The sequence below is a fragment of the Aulostomus chinensis genome, chromosome 11 (genome assembly GCF_037954235.1).
Source record: "Aulostomus chinensis isolate RoL2024-O1b breed Wild chromosome 11, RoL_Achi_v1.0, whole genome shotgun sequence".
Taxonomy (NCBI): domain Eukaryota; kingdom Metazoa; phylum Chordata; class Actinopteri; order Syngnathiformes; family Aulostomidae; genus Aulostomus; species Aulostomus chinensis.
Genome location: NC_141330.1, coordinates 1,035,001 through 1,062,031, shown reverse-complemented (window position 1 = coordinate 1,062,031; position 27,031 = coordinate 1,035,001). Strand labels below are relative to the sequence as shown.

At 49.9% G+C, this 27,031-nt stretch overlaps 1 protein-coding gene across 2 annotated transcripts in view; it reads right to left on the bottom strand.

Moving 5' to 3' along the window:
• The window catches only part of LOC147252772 (neural-cadherin), a 117,237-nt gene that overhangs the window by 89,406 nt on the left and 800 nt on the right, over positions 1-27,031 (bottom strand). The window contains exon 1 of one of the 2 annotated variants that reach the window (XM_086217574.1): positions 7,290-8,507. The exons of the other annotated variant lie outside the window; for it this stretch is intronic. Within the exon in view, the coding sequence (XP_086073700.1) occupies positions 7,290-8,223 (934 nt within the window). The 5' untranslated portion in view covers positions 8,224-8,507. Of the gene's footprint in view, positions 1-7,289; positions 8,508-27,031 lie in introns of those variants that run through there. 2 annotated transcript variants of the gene reach the window in all.

Below are 27,031 nucleotides of genomic sequence, written 5' to 3'. Positions count from 1 at the left end.
CATGTAAAAGACGAGGCAGCCTGGGACGTTTGTATAAACAAATATTTAGTTTTTACAAAGCAAAGAGCATTTTATTTCATTTTGTACTGACGCCGCAAAAACTGGTATGTCTGCATATGAAGGAAGAAAATAAAGATTTGATTTTGGCGTTTCTGATTTTCTTTCATCTTTACTTGGTATGGTGAGTATTTCGTGGTGAGTGAACGCTGTCTCTGCACCACTAATATTTACCACTGCCGCTCAGAATTGATCGAATTGTTATTGACGATCAGGAAGGTGTGACACAAGTTTACGTCACAGATGAGAGTAGACGCATGACAACTTCCCATTTTTCCAGTTTCTAATGGACTATGTTTTAAAAGGCTCTAACTGTCACCGACGGAAACCATGGCAACAAAACCGATGCTTGGCAGCAATTTGGCAGATGTGAGCGCCAACTAAATACTGATGACATCACTCATATATTTGACAACAGACTGATGAATATGCGTGTGGTAAGGGGGACATGTGGGTCAGGTACCGAGGGACGGCCCGGGACAGCCGGTGTGTGTGTGTGTGTGTGTGTGTGTGTGTGGCAGATGGACCGCTCAATCTGCAACATCAGAGGGTGAGTGTAAGCGACCACCATGAGGACAGACTGATACTCAGAGGCTCCTCTCTAGCACAGGAACCATCAACTTTTTGACCGGGGGGGCGCAGCAGCATTTGTGGAGTCACTTCATGTTGTCCAGTGTGGCTTCCACAGGAAGAGCACATTTCAGATCACACACCTCCGAACCGAAGCGCTTCGTCTTGGTGAACAGTAACTAAACACTAACGAGTAGATCAAACATGGTTATGGTTGTGTAAAACAATCTAAAATGGCTGCCACAGGAAGTTCGCCATGATAACCTCAAACCTGCAGCTGCAGCCTCAACCAGACTGAAACTGTGTCTAGTTTCATCGTCACGGCTCCGGATTTACGGGATGAGATGAACGGCGAGCGGATGCAGCGGTGATTACACTGTCCTAGTCCTCTGGAGGGACGTTACCCCCTCAGCCCAGGGGGCGTGGTCTCCCTCCTGATCCCCCTGAAGACCCCTCCAGAGCAGATTAGCTGCTTTTTCATCTGTGCAGCGACCTTCACTGGAAGGAAGGAAACCCGAGAGTTTCCTCATTGCTCGGTTCGTCCTTGCACCCGACGGAGAGGCAATGTCCCCAGGGGTCGACCCCAAGGGGGCGAGAAGAGACCTGAGGGAGGAGAGGAAGCGGAGGACGAGGAGAAGCAGTGATTGATGGACAGGCGGCGGCTTTGGAGGTTTTTAACTCGATTCTCCACGCCACCGCTTGGATCAGGGAAGGTCAGAACACTGACACGCCGCTGCTCTTCAAGCAACTCAGCTAAAGTCGTCTTTGTTCTCAAGTTTCTCTCGTGAAGTGAAGGGAAGCAGCTCAGAACGCCACACAGACGAAGGCTGACAACGGTTTGAGTCTCGACCAGAAACATCTAAAACGTTCTCCAGTGAGAGTCTCCGCCTCCTTCTACCACACCCATGCAGCATTAGCCTAGCATGTTACTGTGCGTCCTTCTCTTGGAACTAATTAAAATGGGTTTTCCAACGCAGGCAAGAAGGCAAACATGAGCAGGCTCGTCGATCCAGACTCCTCCACGCCTGCGTCTTAAATCCAGACTTTGCGCTCTGTCACAGTATTCGGTGCCTCTTATGTTCAGGCGCCATGGTGACGTGTGTCAGCTTCTTGTGACCTCAAATACTTTAACTACAATTATCGGCCTCTAAACTGAAGCTGATAAATAAAGGCTGACGTGAGCCGGATCAACATGTCAGTGAAGGAGGAGAGACAAAGATGGCGGTTTAATAATGAGACTGGTGAGTGCCGGCCGTGACTCACATCTGTCCGTCCTCGTCAGCTGGAGCAGAGCAGCGGCAGTGACGGGGGACGATTAGCGAGGACATGTCAACACCAGCACACACACCGATGTGCGAAGCCTAGAGTGTGTGTTTGGGGGAGCACGCAGAAAACAGATGTGCAACATCTCACACAAACATGTTAACAAGCAGCTGAGCTCACGGTGGTGTTGAAGGGTGAAAGTTGACGGCGGATTCTTCTTCCATCCGTCTGTCAGCTGAGAGACGGAGGAGAGAGACGCAGGCGAGGAGGGAGTCACTTTGTGTTTCGGACGTGTGGCGGTGCGGGACAGCGAGACGAGCAGCTCCACTAAAGCGCAGCGAAAAGACGTCTCAGTTCAGTTGGGTTACATAACAGACGGAACAAGTCCCACCATTATAACTCCGGCCTCTTCTGCTTTACATGTGACCGTTCGCCACTTACCTCAGACACACTTCCTTCCATCTACCAGTGGAAACTTCTGATTGTTTAGAGTCACAAAGGAAAGCAAATATCAGCACATCTGGATTTAGACACCTAGGAGCAACTCCTTTGGACCAAAAGAAGTTAGAGATGGATAAATTGAACGTCTGCGGTGTATTTTATCTTTCAAATATTCGCAGGGTCCCAGAGGACCTTTCCCCCTGCGTGAAGTCATGTCTTCTATATATTTAGCTCGAAGCTAATGGAGACAGCGCTAACACTCTCGATTGAGCTTAAAACAAACCACAAGCCATCTGACTTGCTGTAGGACTGAACCGGTTCAAGTGAACCAAGTGCGTTCTAAACCGCTGGTTTTGATCTCAGGTGTTTGTGATTACTGGCCACACGGCTGCGTGACTCCATGAGCTGGCAGACATTTAGCTTGATGCTGTTCACAAGTGAGTGACGAGGTATCACTGGTCAGACCAGCACACACACTCAGACTAATGTATGTTTGGAGTTTTTCCCACACGTTCCACAAAGGAACATGCTGTGAGAACAGTAGCTAGAACATCTACAAAGGTGGAGATTATTTTTTTCCAACACCAAAAGCAAAGGTCTTCATGTTCAGACGTTCTCACCAGCGTCCAAATGGGAGTGAACATCAACGTTTCCTGGTGGTGATGAAGTTCTCAGTCTGCTGTGGTTTTGCTGCTGATGTCATGTTGCATCAGAGGCCTGGTGATGTGGATCGGTTGACCTTGTCCTACTTGGTGATCGGCAGGCGCTCTCGCCTGAGGCCACAGCTGATTGGCTGTCAATAAGCTATTAGGACGACAGCAAGAGACGCAGGCAGCATGTAGAGAGCACTGAGGACAGACACGGGGGGAGGCTGACGCTCACTGGTGCCCCCTTGAGGCCTTAGATGTGGACTAACGCTAAAATGTAACACTTTTATAATCATCTGGGTTTTTCGGAAGCATTATTAAGAGAACTGTTCTAGCAGGTTCTGTTTGCTGCCACTCTTTTCGTCAACAATGAGCACCGACATCTTCTCTCCCTCCAGTCAAAACTCCCTCACATTTCGGTTTTCCCGTTGTTTAAGAGTGAAGATGGATATTTCTCTTCAGTGGCTGCTGCTAGCAAGCTCAACCAGGCTACCTAGCAGCAGCAGCCAGCACTGAGCAAGGATGGATCACTTATGGAGGGGACACCAATCGTGAGTCCGTCTGAACTGCACTCTGGTCTGTTTGGTCTCTTGGTGCGTGGTCCGTCTGTCCGGTTCCAAACGAATTCTGGTGTGGACTGTTTGTGGTATGAGCACGATCCCACCCAAGTGCAGGACGCATCGTGTGTTCTTGGATCAAAACAGCCAGCGTAGCTGCTGCGTGGCGGCCGTCTGCTAGCTGTTAGCTGTTCAACAGGACCCAAGGAGCTGCACAAGATGTCAAGAGAAAACAAGCCGTCCTTTATCCGCCCGCAAAACAAAACCCACGTGATGTCTGTCCTTCTCCTCCTCCGCCGGTTCGGACCGGAGCGAACAAACCAAAGGTGTGAAAATGTCCTAAGTTTTCAAGCTGCTTCCCTTCACTTCCAATCTGTGTGCAAAGTTTGTTGACGATTCGTCTTTCCAGCTGATTCTGGAGAAGACAGCCAGCAAGTAGAGTTACAGACGGCTGCTGCGACGCATCCATCTGCTGAGGAATGAGCGTTCAAGTGCGGCGCTGCAGCTTTCTGCTGCTGAAGCCCAACGTGACGAACACAGGCATTATTTATGTGCGTGTTGCTGCTTTGTTCTCTTTAAAAAGGTCATTCTGGGGAGCTTCAGCATGTGGTCGCAATAATTTATCCTACAGCACTTCTCACTCACACACACTCACACACACACACACACACACACACACACAAATACCAACAAATAAACATGCATAGTGAAACAAGTGTGATCAATGTTTTTGACACTGACAGTCACACACAAATACAATCACTGAAGCTCAGCAGCCTCGAGGACACACGCGCGCATGTGCGTGCGCACACACACACACACACACACACACACACACACACACACACACACACACACAGTGCAGTGGCAGGTTGCTTGCAGCCTGCGGCTAAATCCAGAAATAAAGACAATAGAATAAACAGGAGAGGGAGAAAACCTCAGGGCTGCCGAGAATCCACAGGAACGCCTGACGACCGCGGACAACGTTTGTGCAAAAATGTGTGTGCGTGTGTGTCTACTGTCCGTGTGCGTTTGTGTATCCACACTTTGACGACAACAATAAATATTGGTTAACAGTGTAGCTGCACTTTAATGAGGGAACAGCTCGCCAGTGTGCAGGCAGCTGCATTATTTGCAGCCAACAGGAACCATTTTCTCATTTCAATATGCAAATAAGCCCATTTATGACCGAGACAGTAAAACAGAAAATCTCGGCGCCGCGTCAAGTTTGAGCTGATTGCTGGAAGATGAGGTGTCGTGCTGCTGTAACGGCTCGGTGCCCCAAAAAATACGACCCCACACAACTCCAATTCACTCTCTCAGGGTCTGAAGGCAACATGTTTTTATTCTAGTACAAAAGAGGAAGTAAGTGAGTAAAAGCTGGAACCGCAAAACTGAGCTGTATCAACATAGCTTGAAGCTAACAGACACCGGTGGCTAACAACTGCTTAACTGTCACTCACTTTTGATATAAACACAAACTAACTGAAGCAGTTCTGGTTTAGAATGGCCGTGAGGCAAAGTACACTGTAGTACTGTATAAGTATCACTTCAAGTACTAGTTAGTTTTAGGGTTAGAAGTTCGAGGTAGGAAAACATTGGTGCTCAGGGACACCACAGGCCTGGACCGCCATCTCCAGCCGGGACAGACTTCCAGCAGCGATGGCGCTGGTCCCGGACGTGAAGCAGGAACTGAATGTTGTATTCTATACTTGCGTAGTTATTCCAACAGATTAAAACAAAAAAGATGGAATAAAATATAATAATACATAAACAGGAAATACGTCGAAAGAAAAACAAGTCAAAAACTTAATTTGTCTAACCTTTTTACACACACACACACACACACACATTTCCTCACCCTTTAAGCTTAGAAAGTAACAGCAGAAAGTTGAAAATCAAGAAAAATGTAGAATTTTTACAGCTTCAGTTTATGTTAAATTTTCACAATTTATGAAAGAAGATGTGTTTAAGGGGTTAAAAAATGTAGAGACAAATGTTTCCCTGCCCAAACTTTTTTATTCATGTAGACTTTTGCTGATATCCAATATTTTCATGACTGAGTCGGCCGATTGTCACAGACCGTCGATGATATCCACATCCCCAGCAAACCAAACGTTGGGGACATGGAAACTTCCCATTTGTCCTCGCCTCCCTTCATCAAAATCGACCGCATCGTTCCCTCAACTTATACAACAGATGAGCAAAGACAACCAGACATCGGCTAAACTGTTATATTAGCATCCCTTGCCGTGACCTTTGACCCTACCCCCGTGTGGGCCCACAGCTGAGAGGTAATTGGTCTTTAATCTGTGTCCCCACCAGGCGGGACAGACAGTGACAGAAAAACTGTAGCTCAAAGTGAATCCATCAGCCAATCAGACGCCTGCGTGGCACTGCCACTCCCAACGTAGATCTGGATCAGACGAAAGGCAGGCCGGATCAATCAGCCGACCCGTTTATACCACGGTCAGCGCCGTGTCCACCAAATCACCCAGCGGCCTGCAGCCAGAGCTCTGCGGTTTGCTCCAAAACAAACAAGACTTCCTGTAGGAGGCTCCGGGCCAGCGCCAGCCCGGCAGAGCAGACCTGGGGGGCTCCAGGTGACCAAACACTGCTAATTACTGCAAATAAACATCAGAGGCGCTGTTGGGTGGAGCTGATTGGACCGAACACAGAGCTGCAGCCATCCAGATGTGGGGGTTAGGCTCTTCACTCAACATTTACTTTGGTAGCGTGTGTGTGTGTGTGTGTGTGTGTGTGTGTGTGTGTGTGTTCACCACCAGACTCAGTTTCAATGTTTTTCACAGGTTTCACTCTGAGTTCTGAGTTCAGGTGACTGACAGAAGCATCAAATATTCGTTATCACTAACAGATCAATCACGCAGGAGGTGTGTACGTGTGTGTACGTGTGTGTACGTGTGTGTACGTGTGTGTACGTGTGTACGCGTGTGTACGTGTACGCGTGTGTACGTGTGTACATGTGTGTACGTGTACGTGTGTGTACGTGTGTACATGTGTGTACGTGTACGCGTGTGTACGTGTGTACATGTGTGTACGTGTACGTGTGTGAGCTGCAACAACAAGTCACTCCATGGAAATCAACCCTCAATTTCTTTCATAATTCATTAATAATTTCAGTTTTTTCATGCAAAATTTAGCGGTTTCCAACTGTTTCATGTCACAGGTTGCAGTGTTTTCATCAGGTGATGCGGAGGATGGAGTCACATGACCTGCTGGACTCTCAGACGACTGACCTGAGTAATGTTTGTATTCTCTTGACATCTTATAGACCGAACAATAAACTGATACTTAAAGTCAGAATGCCTCAGTGTGTATTTTCTGTGTTTACTCTGTTCAGCTCCAACAGTCACTGTTGGTGTCCTGGCAACACACACACACACACACACACACACACACACACACACACACACACACACACACACACAGTAAATCCCACCATAAACATTAGAGGTAAATGACAATAAACTCCAGCAGCATCAAAGGCCATCATTGGTATCAGGCTGTCCTCCATTTACTGTTAAGTTTCTCCTGCTGACCTTTGACCTTTGAGTACAGTCCCACTTCCTCTCATGCTCCATCAACTGACCTGCTTTCCTTATGAGACGTTTTTCCAGGTTAAATCAGCGTCAGTAATCCAGAGAGACACCTCAACACACACACACACACACACTCTCTCTCTCACTCACTCACACACACGCGCACACATCATCATCGTCATCAGCCTTCCTACCTCGGACCCTCTGGACCTTCACCGTCACCTCTGCAGACTCGCGCAGGCCGCGCGCCAGGTACAGACGTCCAGAGTCTCGCTCGATCTGGACCGGCGAGTCAGCCTCCGAGATCACCTCGAACCACCGCTGCTCGAACCTCTGATCCGGCACCGTGAACAGCAGGTCACCCACCGTGGCGTGGTCCGGGACGGTGACGGTGTAGGACAGCTCCTCGGACAGAGCCCGGGGCGCCCGCCGCGCTCCGCCGGAGCGGCGCACGGTGACGTGCAACAGCAGCGGCTCGCTGACCAGCGCCACGTCCCCCCCGTCCCTGGCGTAGAGGCGCGCGGTCACTTCGCTGACCCCCCACAGGGACCCGGTCAGTCTCACCTGGCCCGTTGCCGGAACCACGTGGAGCAGGTGCGACTCTGGCGACGCGTAAAACGTGACGCGTCCGTTTCTGTCCGCGTCTCCGTCCTTCGCATCCAGGCGGAGCAACTCGGTACCGCGCGGCGTCAGCTCGTCCACCTCCACGGTCTGGTTCCCGCCGGTGAACCGGGGGATGTTGTCGTTCCTGTCCGACACCTCCACCTGGATGGCGGCCGAACTCCGTAGACACCGCGGCGGCAGCTGAACCGTCAGCCGGTACATGGCGATGAACTCCCGGTCCAGCGCCTTGGCGGAGACCAGCCGCAGCTGCCCCCGGTCGTGAACGAGTCTAAAGTCAGAGGCATAGTCCCCCACCAGGCTGGCCCCCTGGTCCAGACCGGGACAGCCGCCCGCCGGCAGCACCAGCCCGTCCACCGGCGTCCCGGCTGGGGAGTTCTCCGCGATCCGACCGAAGAGGCGCGAGGGACGGCCGCGCCGCGCGGAGGCTCGCGCCGCCGGGGCATGAAGCAGCATCGGGAGCAGGTGGAGGAGCAGGAGCACCGGTCCGGTACTGGCTCGGGTCATGTTTCCATCAAACCCGCCTCGCTTAGATTGTTGGAGGATTTCACGTCAGGAGGAGGATTCGGTCCGAGACGTTTGAATTCTCGTGACGAACTCCCGTAGCCAAGACCTCAAAGTCCGGAACCGCGGACCCAGAGAGGCACGAGGGAAGGTTCTAGTTCATCCTGAAGAAACTTCGCTCACGTGCAGGTTCGTGCTGAGACACAGCAACACTCGGTCCGTCACAGGTCCCGGAAACAGATCGGCTACAGGCTCCCGGTGGTCCGGCGCGTCCTCACCAGAGGATGGATCAGACTGGCAGACGGAGAGGCACCCCGCCAGGCTCCATGTGGCCCCATAAGCTCCGCCCACCCCTGATGAGCGCAGCCAATGAGGAAGGAGGAGCGGGGCTAATGGAGAGAGGAGGTTCTGACCCCCGCCATCAGCTGAGGATTTACCACAACAGTAACCAAAGTTTGGAGGTTGAATGGAGGTTGTGATGTCAGGTGACCACAGATGGACGTCGTGACGTTTGTCAATGTTGTTTTTTTGGTGTTGATCCAGTGTCTGACGCCCTGAACAGACCAGCTGGGTGGTTCAGAACCTCCCAACAATGAAAGCTGGGTCAGGTTGATGTGGCCGACCACCAACCTGAGTAGTTGTACTTGTGTTTCACGCCACAGCCACACCTCTGACACAGGAGCTGGCGATGTGGCTTCCACGCCACTGTGTCTTGTTTTTTCTTCGTGTACTTGCAAACAATGGTGGCCCATCAACGCTGCGGCGGCCTGTCACAGCTGTGCGGTGGCACCGCGGGCCACTACAGGACCAAGACGCCATGGCACATCGATGCGCATGGTGACACCATAGATAAGTCAAACGCTGACTGGCTCTGTTGTTGCCCTCAGACTGTCCTGACCTTTGACCTCCATCACTCCAAGCTGTCACAGAGGCGTGAGGCAAATGTTGGTGGTTTGTCTCTGCTGGAGGACATCTAGGTTGACCAGTCGTTAACTCGTCGGTTAACTCATCTGGGTGATGAACAAACTGGTTGGGTTCATTCATTCGACGGCTCCACACAGACAACAAATCTATGAGTGACGTCTCAGGTTCACCCGCTCACCAGTTTGTGGTCCAAGAAACCCTAAACTGACCCTTTAATACCAGTAAACATGTGACATCATCAGAAGGTCACAGAATGTGAACGTTGAAGCCGTTTGATCCGCGCTCGCCACCTCCAGCCTCCTCCTGTTTCTGGTACCAGATTTAGTCCTCCTGCACTTCCTGTCAGCCAAGGTTCTGGAAGTTTCTCAGTCCTGTCCAGAAAGTGGTCCTCTGCAGATGTTCCAGATGTTGTAGTGTAGAAGAGACACAGCGGCCTACTTCCTCCTGGCTCAGTGCATCGGCTCCTCCTCCTCCTCCTCCTCCTCCGTGGGAGCCTTTCTCGCTGTAATGACGGCGGCCTGCAGTGGCCTCGTCCATCAACTGGGACCTTTTCAATAAAAGAGCCATTTGCAGAGATCAATATGTTCTTCCGGGAAGCGTCGGGGAGGCTTCGCTCTTCTGGCTGCAGCCGTTTCCTCTGCTGGAGATCAAACCGCCGTCGTCTCTGAGAGGCTCTTAAAAACCCTCTGAAGTTTGCAAGAATCTGTCATTTTCAGGTTCACTTGAAAAAAAAAACTAAACGGCAAAATTATCTCCACGTGTTCGGTAATTGAACGCTTCACAAAAGCAGAGTGAAACGCGTCTTGGGCCTTTGATCACACGCTGGCGGCGGCGGCGAGGTGACGTGATGGGGAGATGACATGCAGTATGAATGAAATCACTTTAATCTCGGCACACGCCGGCTCGGAGTGGAACCAGGAAGTTATTCTGGGAGGATTCGGAGTTCTAGTGGCTGTTCTGCTGCATGAGGAGGAACGCGGCACTGTGGTTGGGTGATCATGTGATCAACCTCCACAAGCATTGAGCACACAGATGCTGCACCTCCACCACCTTCATCCAAACTCAGGTAGAATCACCGGAAGGTCAACGTGTCACATGACCCTGTGACAGGTGACAGCTTTAAAAGCCCATATTGGAGGCTGCTGGTTCAAACCCCCGGCGCAGGAGGGAGACGCGAAGGCCCTGAACAGCGGCTGAGCAGTTTGACGGTCGATATTTCTCTCTTCAAGGAGGTCATGTGACCAGAGTCTGTTTGCCTGTCAGCAGCAGAACTCAGGAGGTTGTGGCTGGATTTTGATTAAATTGGATGTATTGTTATTATCGTTATGATTTGAGTCGATCTGATCAGATGACATCATACGGCCTTGGCGGAGGGAATCTAAACTTCATCAGAGAGGCACTGCAGCGTTCACCCCCCCCATGGGGAGGGACTCAAACCCCGATTCTACATCCTCCAAGTCTACAGAGCACGAAGGATCCGACAGTCAGCTCCCTGCCTGCCTTGCCTTTCCTCCTGTTTCCAGGTCTGGTCGGTTCTGTTGCTGACTCCGGTCCCGGTTCAGCCCACCTGCTCAGTCACTCGACCGCTGAGTTACACAATGAAGAGGCAAACCATCACCGAGTGCTAGTTGTCAACTCTTTGTCCTTTTCAAGTCTTTCACTTCTTCTCCTCCTGCCTGCCAGCTGTTTTTTCTGCCTCCACAACCGTGACGCAGCCGGTAATCGCCACCGCCGTGTGCCTGTACTCTGACCACTGGGCAAACACAGCCCAGAGAACTGAGAACTCAATAACTCAGCCAAAATATTAGAAACACTCATCCAGAATGACTTCAGGCTCCACTGCTGGAACTGCAGGGTTGGGATTTTTTTATTTTTACAAAAAGTTAGAAGTGTAGACACACAGGCTTGGGCAGCTGTCCTGATTAGGTCTGACTCCATTCTAACAGCCTACCCTAATCTGACCCTAATCCCATTCTTGATACTAACCTGAGCCTCACCTACAACCCCCCCCCCCCCCCCCCCGCCATCCAACCTCTAACCAGGAATTAAGAAGCTAACACCTGCTGCACCATCAGGAGGGTCTCTGGTCCCCATGAGGATGAGGTTGGTGTTCGTGCCAGAGAAGACAACAAGAATCAGGTACACACCAATCCTTCATTTCCTCTGACAGCCGCAGAAAGAAAAACTGTTTCAGGGTGGATGTCTGCAGTACCTCTGCAAACCACACGAGGGAGCTTGTTGCTTTTCTACAACATTCAGTTTCCACCATAAAACGAATCCACTCGCTGCTGACGATCAAGCCGTGATGCTTCAAATGATTCGTCCCAACTCTGATGGCGTGTGTCGGCTACGAGGGCTGGAGGGACGCGAGGGCTCGCCGACATCAGCTGATGTCAGCAGTGGCTGAGTTTGATCGGGATGTGGTGCGTGTACCATGACCTGGGCCTCCTCAGCTACATCAGAACATCTTAACCAACGCTGCTTTCACAGGTCAGAGTTGACGTCGGAAATGTGAGCACTACGAGATTACTGCGGGTTCCTTTACAGGGATCGGTTCCTTTACAGGGATCGGTTCCTTTACAGGGATCGGTTCCTTTACTGGGATCGGTTCCATGTGGAGTCCAACACAACCTCTTGTCTGTTTGGTCCTGAACAATCACTAGAATAGGCAGCGAAGGAAATGGAGTCAATGATTATTGTTCCCACATTTCCTGAGGTCACCAGTGTGAAGCGTCTCACAGCGAACACATGATCGTCCTCAGCAACCATGACAGGGTCTGCCGCCGCCGCCGCCATTGCCAGGACAGGTGGTTTCAATCAGGAGGAGGAGGAGCAGCAGTGCCGGTGATCCTCAACCCTCCGACTGTCTGAAATGTCAAGCAGAAATCTGAGAACCATCAACCTGACTGATGAGTCATGAACACGTTTTCACCAGACGGGTTTGTGTGTGTGTGTGTGTGTGTGTGTGTGTGATTGTGTGTGTGTGTGTGTGATTGTGTGTGTGTCAGATGAATAACAGGCACCAAATGACACTTGAAATTGAGTGGTATTTCCCTTTATTTACAGAGCTGAATCAGAGCTGCAGGTGACTGACAGGTTTCTGACCACACACACACACACACACACACACACACACACACACACACACACACACTCCTGACCCCACCAGGCCTCAGCAGCAGCCACCTCAGCGAGGCAGGTCGCACCAACGCTGGTAAACTTGATGATAAATGATAATAAACATGAAATCAATTTCCAGCTACAAAATTATTTAACAGCTGTTGAAAACAGTTTCTGATCTTAGCGTCTTTTTCTCTACTAAAGTAAAAATATTACAGTTCTAGAACTATAATTCTAGTTCTAAAAGGGATCCATTCAAGACCTGATCGGTGAACGGGTTCACCTTCTGTTTGTTTGCAGCTGGTTCTCTGCTCTCTGGTTCTGTAGTTGAAGGTTCAGGGCTGATTCTTCTTCACTCTGACTGGCACCTTTTGGAAAGACTCAGACTCTGTGGTTGAGTCCAGAACAACAAGGGACTCCATGAGTCCAGAAAAACAAGTGGTTCCATAAACTGAGGCGCTTTTGCAGGAGAACGTGTACCTGCTGGAGGGCGGAACAGAGCAGTGACAGTGAGGCTCAGAGAACCAGTGTGGATACATCGACCTCCGTGATGAAGATGTGACACCAGCACACGCACACACGTATAGACACACACACACACACACACACACACACACACACACTTACTTAATGGCACGCAACAGCAATCATAATTATGCCTGACAGACTAATGGAAAAAAACCTGGCAGAGTAAAACACTTGATGGCTGTTGGACTCTTCAGCGTTGGAAAAGGGCCAAACACACACACACACACACACACACACACACACACACCCACAGGGTCTTTGATGCGGCTCCTTTCCACTCTGCCTCTAATAATGGTGTTTTCAAAGGGCTGTCAATCAAGTGGCGTCAGCGCTGCTCACCTAGCGACAGACGCCGTGTGAGATGCTCTACAGAAATAACCAGCAGCTCTTTGACTGGAGCTCCAGGAAGATGCTAACATGCTGCTCGCTGTCACCCACAAAGTTTGTCACAACGTTTTGGCTGAGATACATAAATTAAGTTAGTTTTCAAAACAGAATTCAGGGCTGGAGATGATTTGCTGAGTGTTGATGGAATGAAGCAACAACGGACAGAAATAGAGCACTGCTGGGTTTCATGCCTGCTTCTTTATTCTTATTCACTTTTTTGCCACCTGAATGTAAAAAGATCAACGCGCCATCAAGGAGGCTGCAGGAGCACTGCTGCGTCAGCAGAATCATGGCCAACCACAGTGAAGGGCAACGCCTCTGTTTGTATTGCAGGTTTCTGGTCATCGTCAATTTTCAGTTTTTTACATTAAAAAGCAAGCAAATCAGAGACATTGAGCTGACATGAAGAAATCCCCAACAGTGGTCACTGATTCCAGTCACAGTGGGATGGACACAACTTCATAGCCACTGGATGTCCGGTGAAGTGAATCAGACCCTGCGTACATCGCAGTGAGTCGGAGTACTTCTACTCTAGAAGTATGTATGTGCAGTATGTTAAGATCACACCGACTAGCTAAGTTGCTACTTGCTAGTTTGGAGGTTTGACAATGGCAGCACACAGACATTGAAAGGGGCGGGGCTTGCTGACTGATATGTTATTGTAACCTAGACCATATAAAGGGTAATGACAACACAGCAGTTTCAAACAGCACTGCAATGGCGACCAGCCATCAGGCGGCGTCCTGGCACCTTCAACCACTTGATGGAATACAGATGGGCTGATTTGATGGATGACCTTCACCTGACCTCCAGCACCAGACTTTAGCCCGGCGGCCTCCTGCAGGACCTCCTGCTCCACTGAAGCTCTTCCTCACTTGTAAATCACTGAATAGGAATACAAATGTGCACATTAGTCAACAGCGGTGGGTTTTCCACTGCAGCGGCGCGTTGTGGACCGACGGCGTTCACACAGAGCTGAGCATCAGTCCAAAGCAGGACGTCTGTATCAGCTGCAGAGCAGGAAGTGTAGCTCTGATAAACAGTGAAGCGAGCAGAAATCCAGTGCTGCAGGCTCTTGCTCAGTTTTGGGAGGGAAAAGTGACAGAGTCAGTAGATTCTATATTAAGATCTTCCTTTCCGACAGCCAGTGTTTCTACCCCGAGTCATCCCTCGCTCATCTGCAGGCCATCCTGCTGCTGCCAACGCCAGGCCGGGCAGACATCAGCCGCAGGATTCTTCTTCTCTCCTTCAGACACATCCCTCTACTGCACACGTCTCCGTATCACATCTGCGGCTCAGCAAAACTAAACTTGATCATCTTGATTTTATTTCTCTCGGATCAAGTTTTTACCCACAGACCCGTTCCAGCGGCGCTGCGGGCCCACAGAGAGTGTAATGACCGTGCCCTGCCGGTCGCTGTGACTGACGGCCTGACAGCTCTTGAAGAATGACGTCTCGCCTGGTCAGACTGAAACCACCTCCAGACGCTGGGAGGTGATTCAGCTGCTTCCCATCAGCCCACTCTCCTCCCAGGCGCCTCTGCAGTAATGAGCCCACCGCCGGGTTCAGCAAAGGGCCGAGGTCGGGTGTTGAGGGCTGAGCGTGAGTGGCGGAGCAGGGGAGGAAACCGGGGAGCAAGTCACCGCTTTCAGGAGGGGTGCGCACCACCACGTTAGACCTTGTCCAGCACAGCTCCATCAGTCTCCTCCTGGTCTGACGGGCCACAGGAAACATGACATCACTTCAGCAGGTGACGGCAGACTAGTCGATGCATGAGAGTACGAAAAAGACAGAAAGGACAAAAACTTTGAAAACTCAATGAAAAGAGAACGTATAGTTATTCTGAGTATTATGTTAGGAAACACTGATCAGTGGGGCTCAGACCCTCACCAGGCGTTTGTCTTGGCTGCTCTCAGCTGAAGGTCTGGCCAGAGTTCCCTTCACTGTCAGCTTATAAATGATGGCAGTTGGTGCCGTGAGCTCGCCAGCTCTTATTCAAGTACCGTGAGCATGAATGACGGCGCTTCAACGGCCGCGAGTTTCATCTCAGGGGCTCCGGGTTCATTCAACGACCAACAGGTTGAAGGCCGAGTCAACTTTCAACATGAAGAACAGAAACACAGAAGCTGCAGTTCCTCTCTTGAAGCTCATTAGTTTCAGCTGCAGCAACTTTTATCGGTTGGAGACGAATCACTTGAAGCATCTTCCCCCCCCACACAGCTGCGAGGGTGCGACGCGCCATTGTTCTAGCCTTCTGCGCCTGTGGACTGCAACGGATCACGGCTTTCGGTCTGAGGAGGACGCTGGTGCCTGCGAGTCCGTCTAGAGCCGCGTTTGCGTCCTTAGTCTGAACAGCAACTTCAGTTCCATGTTGTAAAGGGATTAACAGCGAGCTCACCAACACTCACGCAGGCCGACACACGGGGAGGGAGCGTGTTTCCTGGTGTGTGTTGTCATCACGTGAGGGTGTTAAAGGGATTAAAGTTCATCGGTGGGCCTCACGCGGAACGCATTCATCCTGGCAGGTTGGTTCTTTAATGCAGACCTGAATTCCAGCTGTGACGCCAGCAAACGCCTCTTATTTTTATTGACATTTCCTCCTCGATGTGGATGCACGTTAGTACCTCTGCCAAGGAGGTCGTGACCCGTCAAACCTCTCAGCTTCACCAACACGGTCTGAAACTCCCGGACTCTGTGTTGCACAGGAGGCAGTTCAGCTGCAGCGACTTGTTGCATGAAGAAAAAATATATCCCAGAATTCCGAGAGGTGGGGAGGCTCGGTGCTGAGTGTTTGGGTCGTTTGGGTTGTCGTCAACTCAGAGCCTCAGCAGCATCTGAATTAATAACAACGGTTCTTAAGCTCTCTTTGGAGATCAAGTGCTCGTGAAGCTCCCTCCCTTCATCTAGAAACTCTCCTCCGTCCTCGCTCGTCTTCTGCTGCTGCGGCAGAGCTTTTAGAAACCCACTGAAATCAGCCGTTTGAGAAGCGTCTCGGCTGTCTGTCGTGTTGCATCATCTTCAAAGCTGCGTTCAACAAGGCCGCGTCCTTTCCAACATATTGCTGTGTATCAGGACACGTGAAAGCAGTTGTGACGGCAGATCAACCGCTGGGATTTGATATTTGTGGAGGGAGTGTGAATTCTTCCTGTGAGCAGGTTTGATCTGTGGAGGCTGAAGAAGGGAGCAGCTTCACTGTTTGGACTCTTGGATTAGAGACACTCGCTCCTGCGTGCGATTACCCATCATGCACGAGGACACACGAAAATCAGTCTGACAACAAATGATCTCCAGCTGGACTCCACTCAGCCCGACGCTGAGGAGGAGACAAAGAATGACAGGACGGAGGAGAGGAGACGGAGGGAAGATGTGATTGAGACAGAGAGCAATCACAGAGGAGGAGGAGGGACGAAGGGAAGGAGCACAGAAGGAAGAAGAGGAGGGAGGATACAAAGAAACACATCAATGAGGTCTGAACCAAGAGCATCTGCACTCTCAAGTCTCTGCAGGAATATTTTGTGAGCTTTGAGTGGAGAAGTTCTCGCTAGATGGTGCCAGGGAGGTCTCCAACCAGAAGCTCGTCGTTATGGCGTATTTAATGATTAATGAGACTTTCAATGTATTTCAGGAGGTCAGACGAGCTGGATCGCTCGTTAGCAGGCCACGTGGCAAGCTTCCAACAAGAGTTACCAACTCAGCTTGAAGTGTTTACAGCAAAATATACGACGAAGCAACGTGCAAGAAACCGTGTCAGGTCAAAGGAGCACAGCAGCATGAAGCAGGTGGGCGTCTTCGGTCACAGTCGCCCAACTCTGCAGCTCGGAGGACAAAAACACAATTTCTTCTCTGTTCCGCCACTGCAGGGAAGTCGACTTGGATCTGCTAGGTCCCCGCAGCATCCAGAAGATTCCATCACAGCTCAGCAGATCACATGATCTGAGGACGAAAGGGCTATGTTAACCAACTGTAGTCCAGTGTGGTCCGGCTGCAGCAGGAGTTGAGGCTGACTCCAGGTTGCCTGGCATGCGACCCCGCAGCCTCCAGCTGCATCAGATGAAGGAGAGGGCTTTGTGTTTCCTGCAGGCTGATGTCAGTCCGACGGCGTTGCAGACAAATTTACAGCTGATATAGCAGAAGTAAGTAACGTTCTGTGAGAACGTGTCCACCTCCACACAAGCACGCAGATCTGGCTTCAGGCTGATGAAAAAGTGGCACAAAATAACATGAACGTGGGAATTCACCAGGCGTTGTAATTGTAGCGTGAATCGTTTCACATGTCCTAAATATCCAGCCTCATGGTGAGAGCGTGACGTCGTGTGAGCCAATTTATGTTAAATTCAGAGGAGAAACGTCGTGGGTTGATCAACAGATGTGAACACCAGTGCTGTGAAAGGCAGAGAGGGCGTTAGGACGCTGATGGCGGCCTGTCAGACGACCTCGTCCGTGCATCAATGAGCTGCTCTTGTGACCCTGTAAGAGCACAGCTACGCTCCAGCGAACCGCGATGCTAACCAGACCACGACAGTCAGACGAGAAGCTGATATCTTTTTGGGAGAAATACAGTTTTATTTATTATCCATGAGTCTCTGTGTGTCGATAGTCGTTGCCAGAGAGAACCAGAGCATCGTGACCGCATGATTTTCCTTGGATTGTTTTATTCGATCGAGGACTCCGGTGAGTTTACTAGTTAGCATGCTGCGTGGCTAGCGGACATGTAACGCACATTTTTTCTGTACGGTTATTAAGCAATATGAAACGTTTTCTTTATTATCCCCCCCCCCCCAAAAAAAAAAACCCAGAAAAAAACAGAGTAAACTGTGGCTGAATGGAGATGCGTTCATGAATGAAAATACTAAGTTTACATTTAGGAACGCCTCCATTTTCACATGAGAAATTGTCATTTTCACCGAGTCATTCTGAGCACCATTTTCAATGTTGGGAAGTTAAATATGCTACATGTGGGTTAATGCTCATGAGTAGTATATACACACGTGTGTGTGTGTGTGTGTGTGTGTGTGACGAATGTTGATATCAGACAGCAACAAGCTGGGAAGAGACATTTTATTTTCATCCTGGGGATTTAAATCTGAACCATGATTCTGTTTTTTTGTACAGACTGAAAATGAATGTGTTGACCTTTGACCTCGCTGCTCAAGCTGAACCTGAGTGAAGTACTGAAGTGTTGCTCTTACCGAGTTCTGCTCTCTTTATTCAAGAGTGTGACGCAGCAGTTTGACAGCATGATTAATGGATTTCAGGTCCAGATTCTGCGATATTTCCCCCTAACCAGGCGGCTGCACTCACAGCCTGTGGCTCTCAGATCAGCTCCTTTCTGCAGAGGAGCTTTGACTTCATAAGACGACGACCAAATCAGCAGAATCGGAGCAGGTTAACGAAGCCAAGCGGGTAAGAAAAGACACGGCTGAAACGCTGCCGCTGGAAATGACAGCAGTGTGGAAGATGGACACGATTGGCGCCGCAACTGGAACGCGATGCTATTGTGACACCGCCGTTACTGGTTACACCCAACAGAGCGAGCAGGGGGGGAGGGAAAGGCTGAGAGGGATTCAACCTCAAAATTATAGTTCACCATTTTCCACCAGGATGAGCCATTTTCTCTTCGTCCTCTTAGTGTTGAAACCCTGTATTTTAAAAGTTGAAAAGGAATAAAACTGTTAGCCCAGTGGCACCAGGGGACGATGCAGGAGGTCGTGTTGGTCACGAGTGATTCTCCATCTCAAGTCCAGCACGTGTAAAAGGAGAAGGAACTCGGTTGTTGTCCATTTCATGTGAAAACACAAACCCACGCCGTCGTCTCCGACTCCAATTACAGCAGCTTCACTGCCTCGGCTCACACCACCAACGGGCTGGAATCCTCGCCGGGCCGCTGTTATTTCCATGAAGTTAAAATGCGTCCTATTGTTCAGGGGCAGCCAGGTGGAAGAGCAGAGGCGTTTCTCCACATTATGAGGATGCCGTGGGTGTCGGCGGGTGATGGAGCCGCGCAGGCCACCGGCCGGCTGACGTGATGGGAGAGACAGGCGGGACACCAGCTCTGGGCCTCGTTACTCGAGCTCCATTTAGCCGCACGCTTAAATTATACCCTAATACCTGTTGTCACGGAGATGCACTGGACTGCAAACGTTTATCCGGGCCACCGGGCTAAAAAAAAAAAAAACGCCCACGCATCACCGCCAGCAACAAGTACGCACACACACACACACACACACACAGCCTCGCTGACACCAACAGGCATCAGCGTTACAACCTGCAGGTCACATGCCCATAAGTACGAGCACATTAAGACATTATCTAAAAGCACACAGACGCGGCTCATTCAGGCCTGAAAGCTCGGCTCCCTTCAAGAAACATTCAGACTAGATTTTCATTTCATGCACCCGTCCACCTTCAGGCGGCGTTTTCATCACCATTCATGATGTAAGAGGCGTACAGTCTTCATACCGCCAGGTCCGCCTCCGTTCAGGCTGCGAGAGCAGCCATGAGCCAGTGTACAGTAAAGGAGCCGTGCCGTGGTCCCCCCATCGCTAATGGCGTCGGACAGAACACGGAGGTGGGTCCTCCGGTGACCATGAATATTCATGGTGACTTCATCTTATGTTGTACATGGACGGCTGCTAAGAGGATTCAGGCACGGACAGTTGGAGGGTTTTCTTAATATTTGAATTCTAAATAATTGCTGCTTCTTTTTTTAAACCCTATAAAGCCCCCCCCCCCCCCCCCTCATCATTTGATTGTGGACCTGAGTAGGAGGTTACAGTCAGTTTCTGGGGGGTGTATTGCATCAGTCCTGGCAAGGATGGGAGTGTGTGTGTGTGTGTGTGGGGGGGGGGGGGGGGTACGATGACACTCAGCCAGTCTGTTTCATCCCAGCTCAGTCTTTCATCTCGGCAGCGGGCCTGAACGCAGCAGACAGACTGGGTGACGCCGACACCCAAGGGTCCTTGAACACATCAGCGCCTGTCCTCCACACTTCAGCCCCAAAACCCTGAAACCTCCAGACACTACAACGTTTGTCACACTCATCAGCTTTATTAGGGTTTCAATCTGAAGACACTTGAGGGTGAGACGTGATTGGCAACAAAATCCCTAACTGACATCTCAATTTCATGGAGGCACTTTTATAGTATTTGTGCTACTAATGCACAATAAACTGTTGGAAAAGTTATGATCCATGAGTAGAACTCCTCCTCCTTCGGTGCATACGGTGACGGGCAAACATATCGGCTCTGTTGGGTTTCTGGAGCTGATGATTGACATGTAAGCAGGAGTCAAAGGTGCTTGTGCGAATGGAAGACAGACAAAATGTTGTGTATCATCATCTGAGCAGAAGGCATCGCTGGAGCACGCGGATCAGCAAGTATCCTGCTCTCCACACTGGCCTGTTGTAGCAGCAGAGCGTGAACTGTGCCCCGATGGCGACCTTGTGTTCTCTGTGTACGACACTTAAATCCAAAATGGTTCCAAAAGGCAAGTGAAAAAGTGTCTCGTATCATTTGATGTTTCAAACTACAGGTATTCTTGGGAGAAAGTGTAGTTTTCCTGTTTGCGCTGGAGCAGAGTGGCGTGATGAGGGAACCGCAGTTACCGTCGACAACGTGCGGATGGACAGCAAAGGTTGACAGATAAGTAACCAATCCTTCATGACCTTGTGACTTCACACAGTCCAGCTGGTGACATCATTTCTTGAGAGGGACCTGTCCTGTTCCCCGTAGATGTAAGTCACCTGCCTGTTAGTTCCTCGCCGGTAGTCTCTGGTGACCCTCCACTCAGAGGATGAAGCACCTGCAGACAGGAAGTGCTCTTCAAGAACTTGAGCAGCTCAGGTATGATGTGACTTCCCTAGCATATCTGCCACGGGTCGCTTTGTCCCCTCCCTGCTGTTGTCTCTCAGCTGTGTTAGCAAACTGAAGAATCAATAAATTGATGCAGTTTGGCCCCGTTACCTCGCCGAGCTCTGGGTTGGAACAATCAATCGTGACCCTGTTGACGAAATGAGACTCAGATCCAAGGATGGAGCAGAAGAGCCTTCAGACAACGACGGTTGTGGGGCTGCGGTCCGTCACGCCGAGCCACCTGACTGCTCTGCGGTCGTCTCAGCATTAGGCTGACAGGGGAAGCAGGGGCCTCATAAACTGGGTCGCAGAGGGTACAAGTGCCCGAGGGCAGCTTGGCTGACACCCTGCATCTAAATCGTCACGTTAAGCACCGGTACAAGCCTCAAAACTACGGGGGAAAGTACAAGAGCAGGGAGACTGCTACGTTATAGCTTTTAACACCCAGAGTTTGGAGAGTGGATGAGATCAGCGGCGTGGAGCTGAGCCATTTGGCTTCCCTTCAAAGCAGTGGACGTGTAAAGGGTGCGGACCTGCTCGGGGTCACTCGGAGCTGCTTTTAGCGTGCGATGAGGCCTCACCTGAGGGTTCAGCTGCTTGTGTTAACCTCAGCTCTCGCTCACGTTTGGGTTCATCTGAGTGATTTCCCTCTAAAGTTACACAGACATCCTGTGCGGGAGCTGCAGTCCTCACAGCCCAGCCATAAATGAGCCATAAATATCCCAAATGGAATGTTTCACCAGTCAAAGTATGATTAAAATATGAGAAAGTACAGAAAGGTTCACATCAAATTACTGCGAAGAAAGTTGGCATCAATAATCAAAGTGTGACTTTGGTGGCGAGTCCTGAGAATCGACCACAGCGTCCACGGTTACACCTGATTGGCTCTACGCAGCTACGCTGTCATGGATGTCGAGGGTGAGGCTTTTTAACTGTGTAGTTTTAACTTTAACTAAAACAGAGTCATAAAAATACTCAGCTCATAGGGAAGCTTCAGGTTCAGTCCAGTTTAAGAGCCGCCGCAGTCTGAGTTTATGACAGGAGGAACACACAGCTCCTCAGTCCAGGTTAGAAACGATCAGTTTTCACGACAGAAGATCCTCTTCATGCCAGTCTCTCGTGTATAAAACGAATCGTTAGCCTCACAGCAAAATGGCCTGAGTCGCATTTTGGCCAAATTGAGATATCTGCCTAACTCCAGTGTCCCAAGGCTTCTGAGTCACTGTGCCTTCCTGGCTCAGGTTGGCCAAAATAAGACATGCAGTCATGCTAGGAGGCTAACGATACAGAAAAGTGTCATGTCGTCAAAATGTAGAAAAATCTAGATTCATCATCTCAAATGGTGTTGGAGTTTTTACTTGGTGATCATTAAATCAGTGTATTTGGGTTTCAGCCTGTTGGTCCGAGGAAATGTGACCGACTCTCCTGAATATTTTCAATACATGACAATGAAGTCCTTTCTCAGTTGTTCCTCCTCACTGCTGCTGCTTGAGCCTGAGGAGTCTGCAAATGCAATTTCACCAGTTTCACTGAAGTTTTGTTTTTGCTCTCTCTCTCTCTCTCACACACACACACACACACACACACACACTATAGACAAGTGAAGGAGGTGTGTGTGTTTGCATGTGTGTAAAATGAGGTCAGCTGCACTGTTTCCAACACACTCCTCTCTGTCTCTCTCTAACCTTTAGAGAATCCTGCCGACACTCAGATTAACTCTCACCGAGGGTAAATCCTGGACGACAGCTCACACACACACACACACACACACACACGCACGCACTCTCAATTTTCTTCCCCAATCTCTTGCAGATACACAAACACACACTCAAGTGACTGCTCAAAGTAATACCTCAAACGCACACACCAGCTCTCAATCTGTCTTTAACTCTCCTGTGTACACTCACACACACACACACACACACTCACACTCACACACACACACACACACACACACACACACAGCTGCTCTCGTAGCATCTCCTTCCAAATGTGCATACACAAGCTCTCTAGTTACACACACACAACTTTTGGGATCTGTGGGTAAAAAGCTGACTTGATGTGACGGGAGGTGTGCCGACTCGGCAGAACTGCAGATGGTTGATGTGAACCTGCAGCAGCTGTCAGATCTCCGTCAGAAAACCTCTTTTTATGCCACCAGCTCCGCCTGCCATGCCCCCCCCCCCCACCCACCCCCAACCACAGGAGTTGTCAAAACTCCAGACTCCTCCATGAGGTCCATCAAACACACCTCTACAAATTTGCAGTTTGGCGACACCTAGTGGAAACAGAGGGAACTGCTGGACAAATAAAGAGACAAAGTTACACTGTGGGTTTTTTTCCTCCCGAGACTCCACACAGTCTCAGGGGAGACCCAGGGAATGAAAGTGAAAGACCATTTCAGGAGTACTACCATGCCGACACAAACGTGATGGTTAAAGAGATGTAGCAGTCGTAAGAGTTTCAGGGCTGAGGGGTGGAGCTAGCAGACGGCGGCTGGTTGGCGAGTCAAAGCTGCACTCGTCCGCCCCTCCAGGGCCACTTGCTGCACGCTGGTGGAAGCAATCAGCCTGTTTGGACAGTGGCACTCTGGTGGCTCGCAGCAGTTGTTTGTTTGACACATTTTTTTAAGGCGAAACAAATTCATTGGTTCAAAAGTAACGCCTGGGACGGTTAAGAGACCTCTCAGAGCCGCAACCAAACCAGCCAGCAGTTTGATGATAAAGGGGGCGAGAATGACCTCTGGTACAGGCGTGGAAGCGCCGCGGCCTGCCAGCTGACTGGAGCACAGACCCCTCCATGTAAGTGGATCAAAACTATTGCAACTTTCAGGGTTGCTGAGTCACTCATCTTCATTTCATACAGTCGATGTTTTTATTACCTTTATCTCATTTTTTGTTAGCTGATGGTCGCGCATTTCAAATGCAAACTTTCTGATGTCACAAAGAGCAGATTTTGATGCTGCAGAAAGCAACAAATATTTTTTTGAGCTCCACTTGGGAGTTAAAGTTAGAGGAGTCGCTCTCTCCCTCCGCCTGATCTGATTATTCCGGTCGGCGGTTGGTCTGCTGCTTCTCGCCATTAAACCTTGATTTCTGTGTCGCAGCCTCCGGATTTTCCAGCTCAGATTTCCACTCAGGAGGAAAAGGACGTGCTTACTGGCCGCACACACAACCAAGCACTGGCATCACACACAATGCCCAGAAATGGAAATGAGGGAAATACACACACACACACACACACACACACACACACACACACACACACACACAGAGGGTTAATAGAACACTATTGGTTTTTCTCTTCAGTGTTCCTTTAAGAGGCATACACCCATCTTGCCAACACACACACACACACACACACAAAAGGGGATTATTATTATCACACACTCACAGCATTTAAAAAAACTCAGTTAAGTACAGTTATCACGACACACGCGCGCACACACACACACACGTTGTCTAATCTCAGGAGAGGGAGCAGGCTGAGATGTTGAAGCAGCAGATGAGGATTTACAGCATCGTTTTTCTCCTCTTCCTCACTTCCACTGCCTCCTTCACACACAGACACATGCAGCTACGTCAGTGGTGAACACACACACACACACACACACACACTTTCTACACTTGTACATAAGCCTCTGGAATCATGAACCCAGCCTGAGGAGTTCCTCAGGTTCTCCTGAAAGCCTGTTCACGTCGGTGTGGTCGGTCCTAGTGAGTCGGCTGAACTGTGCTTCATAGTCCTGCTCCTCAAAGAAATGACCGCAGCAAAGTTGTATGAAGGAGCTTCCTAAATGCTTAAGACCTGAGTAAACCAACATGAGCTGGGACGAGGACCGAGTCAAAGCCCCGACAGACAAAGCTGAGTGATGCATTCAGGGAGGAGCTGGAAGTTCAGAGCCTTTAGCTTTCTACTGATTCCCACCACCAAAATCCCGTCCAGTGCAGCAATCTGGCCTTCAAACATCCACAACAACACAACATTCCTATTTTGAATGTTATTCTAATCACACTGGTCAGCAACTGTAACATCTCTGCTCTCTGGCCGTGGCATTCTAGGACCTGCAAGCAGGATCCGTGCGCTCTGGTCTCACTGACTTTCCAATCTGAGGTAGTAAAGCAACATTAATTCAAGCCAGCTCAAGTGCTGAAAAATGCCTCAGACGTATTGGCGAGCAACAGCCTGACGTCCACATCCTGCGTTACAGCACTGACAGATGCATTGAGCCACTAGCCATAGGGCTAACGGTACGTTAGCTACAGGACAAAACTGAGCATTGAGGAGCAGGTGATAAACAACGCAGACAGGAAGTTAAACAAACAAGACTTCTAAATAAAAATGGAAATTACTCCTGTTCTGAATTGGTGTCCCTGTACATTAGCTTAGCCATATTCTGTAGAGTGGCCTCAAAGTATCCCACAATGCTGCTGGAAAAGTGGCGTGCAGCTGAAGGTCCCTGACCAGCGCCGCATCCCATCATGCAGGGAGAGGAGAGCGAGCGTCTGAGGCTGGTTTGTATTTGGCAGATGAGCTTGACATTTTCATCATCCTTCAACTAAAGACACCAAAACTGGAAACGTCGTCACAAGATTGTGTTATCCAAATATTTGGAGAGGCAACATCAGGCTCGCTGACTGAACTGTCCGTCTGTCAGGTTCCGAGCGTAGATTTTGATGTTTTATGCAGCTAAAATCTTCACTTCTCCTTTTGTTTTTTCCTGTATCTTCTCTTTTTCTGCTGCCACAATGACTCATGATTAAATAAAACTTTAATGATCCCTGCGGGGAAATACGGTCCTGTGTCTTCGTTGGAGTTACGTAATACAAAGAGCTTTTAGTAAAATAACAAGGCTTCACCCTCAGAACCTCCACGTCTGGAAAGAGGAAAGTTAGTTCCTGTCTGGTTAGCAAACATTAGCAACTTCTTCAAAACTCTTGGGGGTTTTCAGCAAAACTGCAGCTACACAACACGCAGCTTCAATCACAGCTCTTTAACCCCTGGAATTCCTCACGTTTGCATTCCTATCAAATCAGGAGACTTCGCCGTCTGATGGGGACTCGCTGCATTCTGGGAGGCTTCAGCTTTGGTGACCCTGAACAGGACGAGTGGAACTAAGACTACAATAATGGAGGAAGTCGAGTGAACTGAAGTGGATTTAATGATCACTGGAGCTGTCGGCTGAGAACCAGAACCACTCAGGGATGCACGGCGAGACCTGGAGGATCATACCTGAGTCAGAGGAGCCAGCTGGGCTCTTCCTCTCCTCCTCCTCCTCTCCAACACGTTTGGAATGACAGCACCTTCAGCTCATTACCACATATCTGGTCTTACAGCCGCATTTAACCCACAAGCATTAACAATTAAGACAACTCTGGTCTGACGAGAGGTCAGGAGAACCTCGGCCGGTTCTCCCTTCACGGCATCAACATGGCGACAGTGAACAGGAATCATACTCAAAATTCAAAACAACAAAACTTGCGTGCAGCACAAAAACACATCAAGATGATGTATGAACATGAACACACACACACACACACACACACGCTCCACAGATGGAGATGAAGCTGAGAGCAACACGTGAGACATGAAATATGTGCGATGAGAAGAGACAGACGGCCAGCGAGTGACTCACACTGATGTGACACGACCACGCACACACACACACACACCATAACATACACACACACATGTCTGAACTGTCTACATGCATGATCGCATAGCTGCGTGTGTGTGAATGTCCTAGACGGATTCTGATGTGACAAGTTTGAGCGACTAAATCAGAGCAAATGTGTCAAATCAGCGGCGAGCTCCGTCCCGTGAGCCGGTGCGTGAGTTTGTACTCAAGTAGAAGAGGAAGAGCCCCTGAATAAAACCTTCCTCCACAGAATCCAACACATGAATGCTGGAAGGGCTCCTCCAGCGTCAGCACCCTGCACCAGGAGCCTCAGTGCTCCTCAGTGCTCTCTTTGCTTGAGCACGGCTGAAGGAAGCAATTAAAA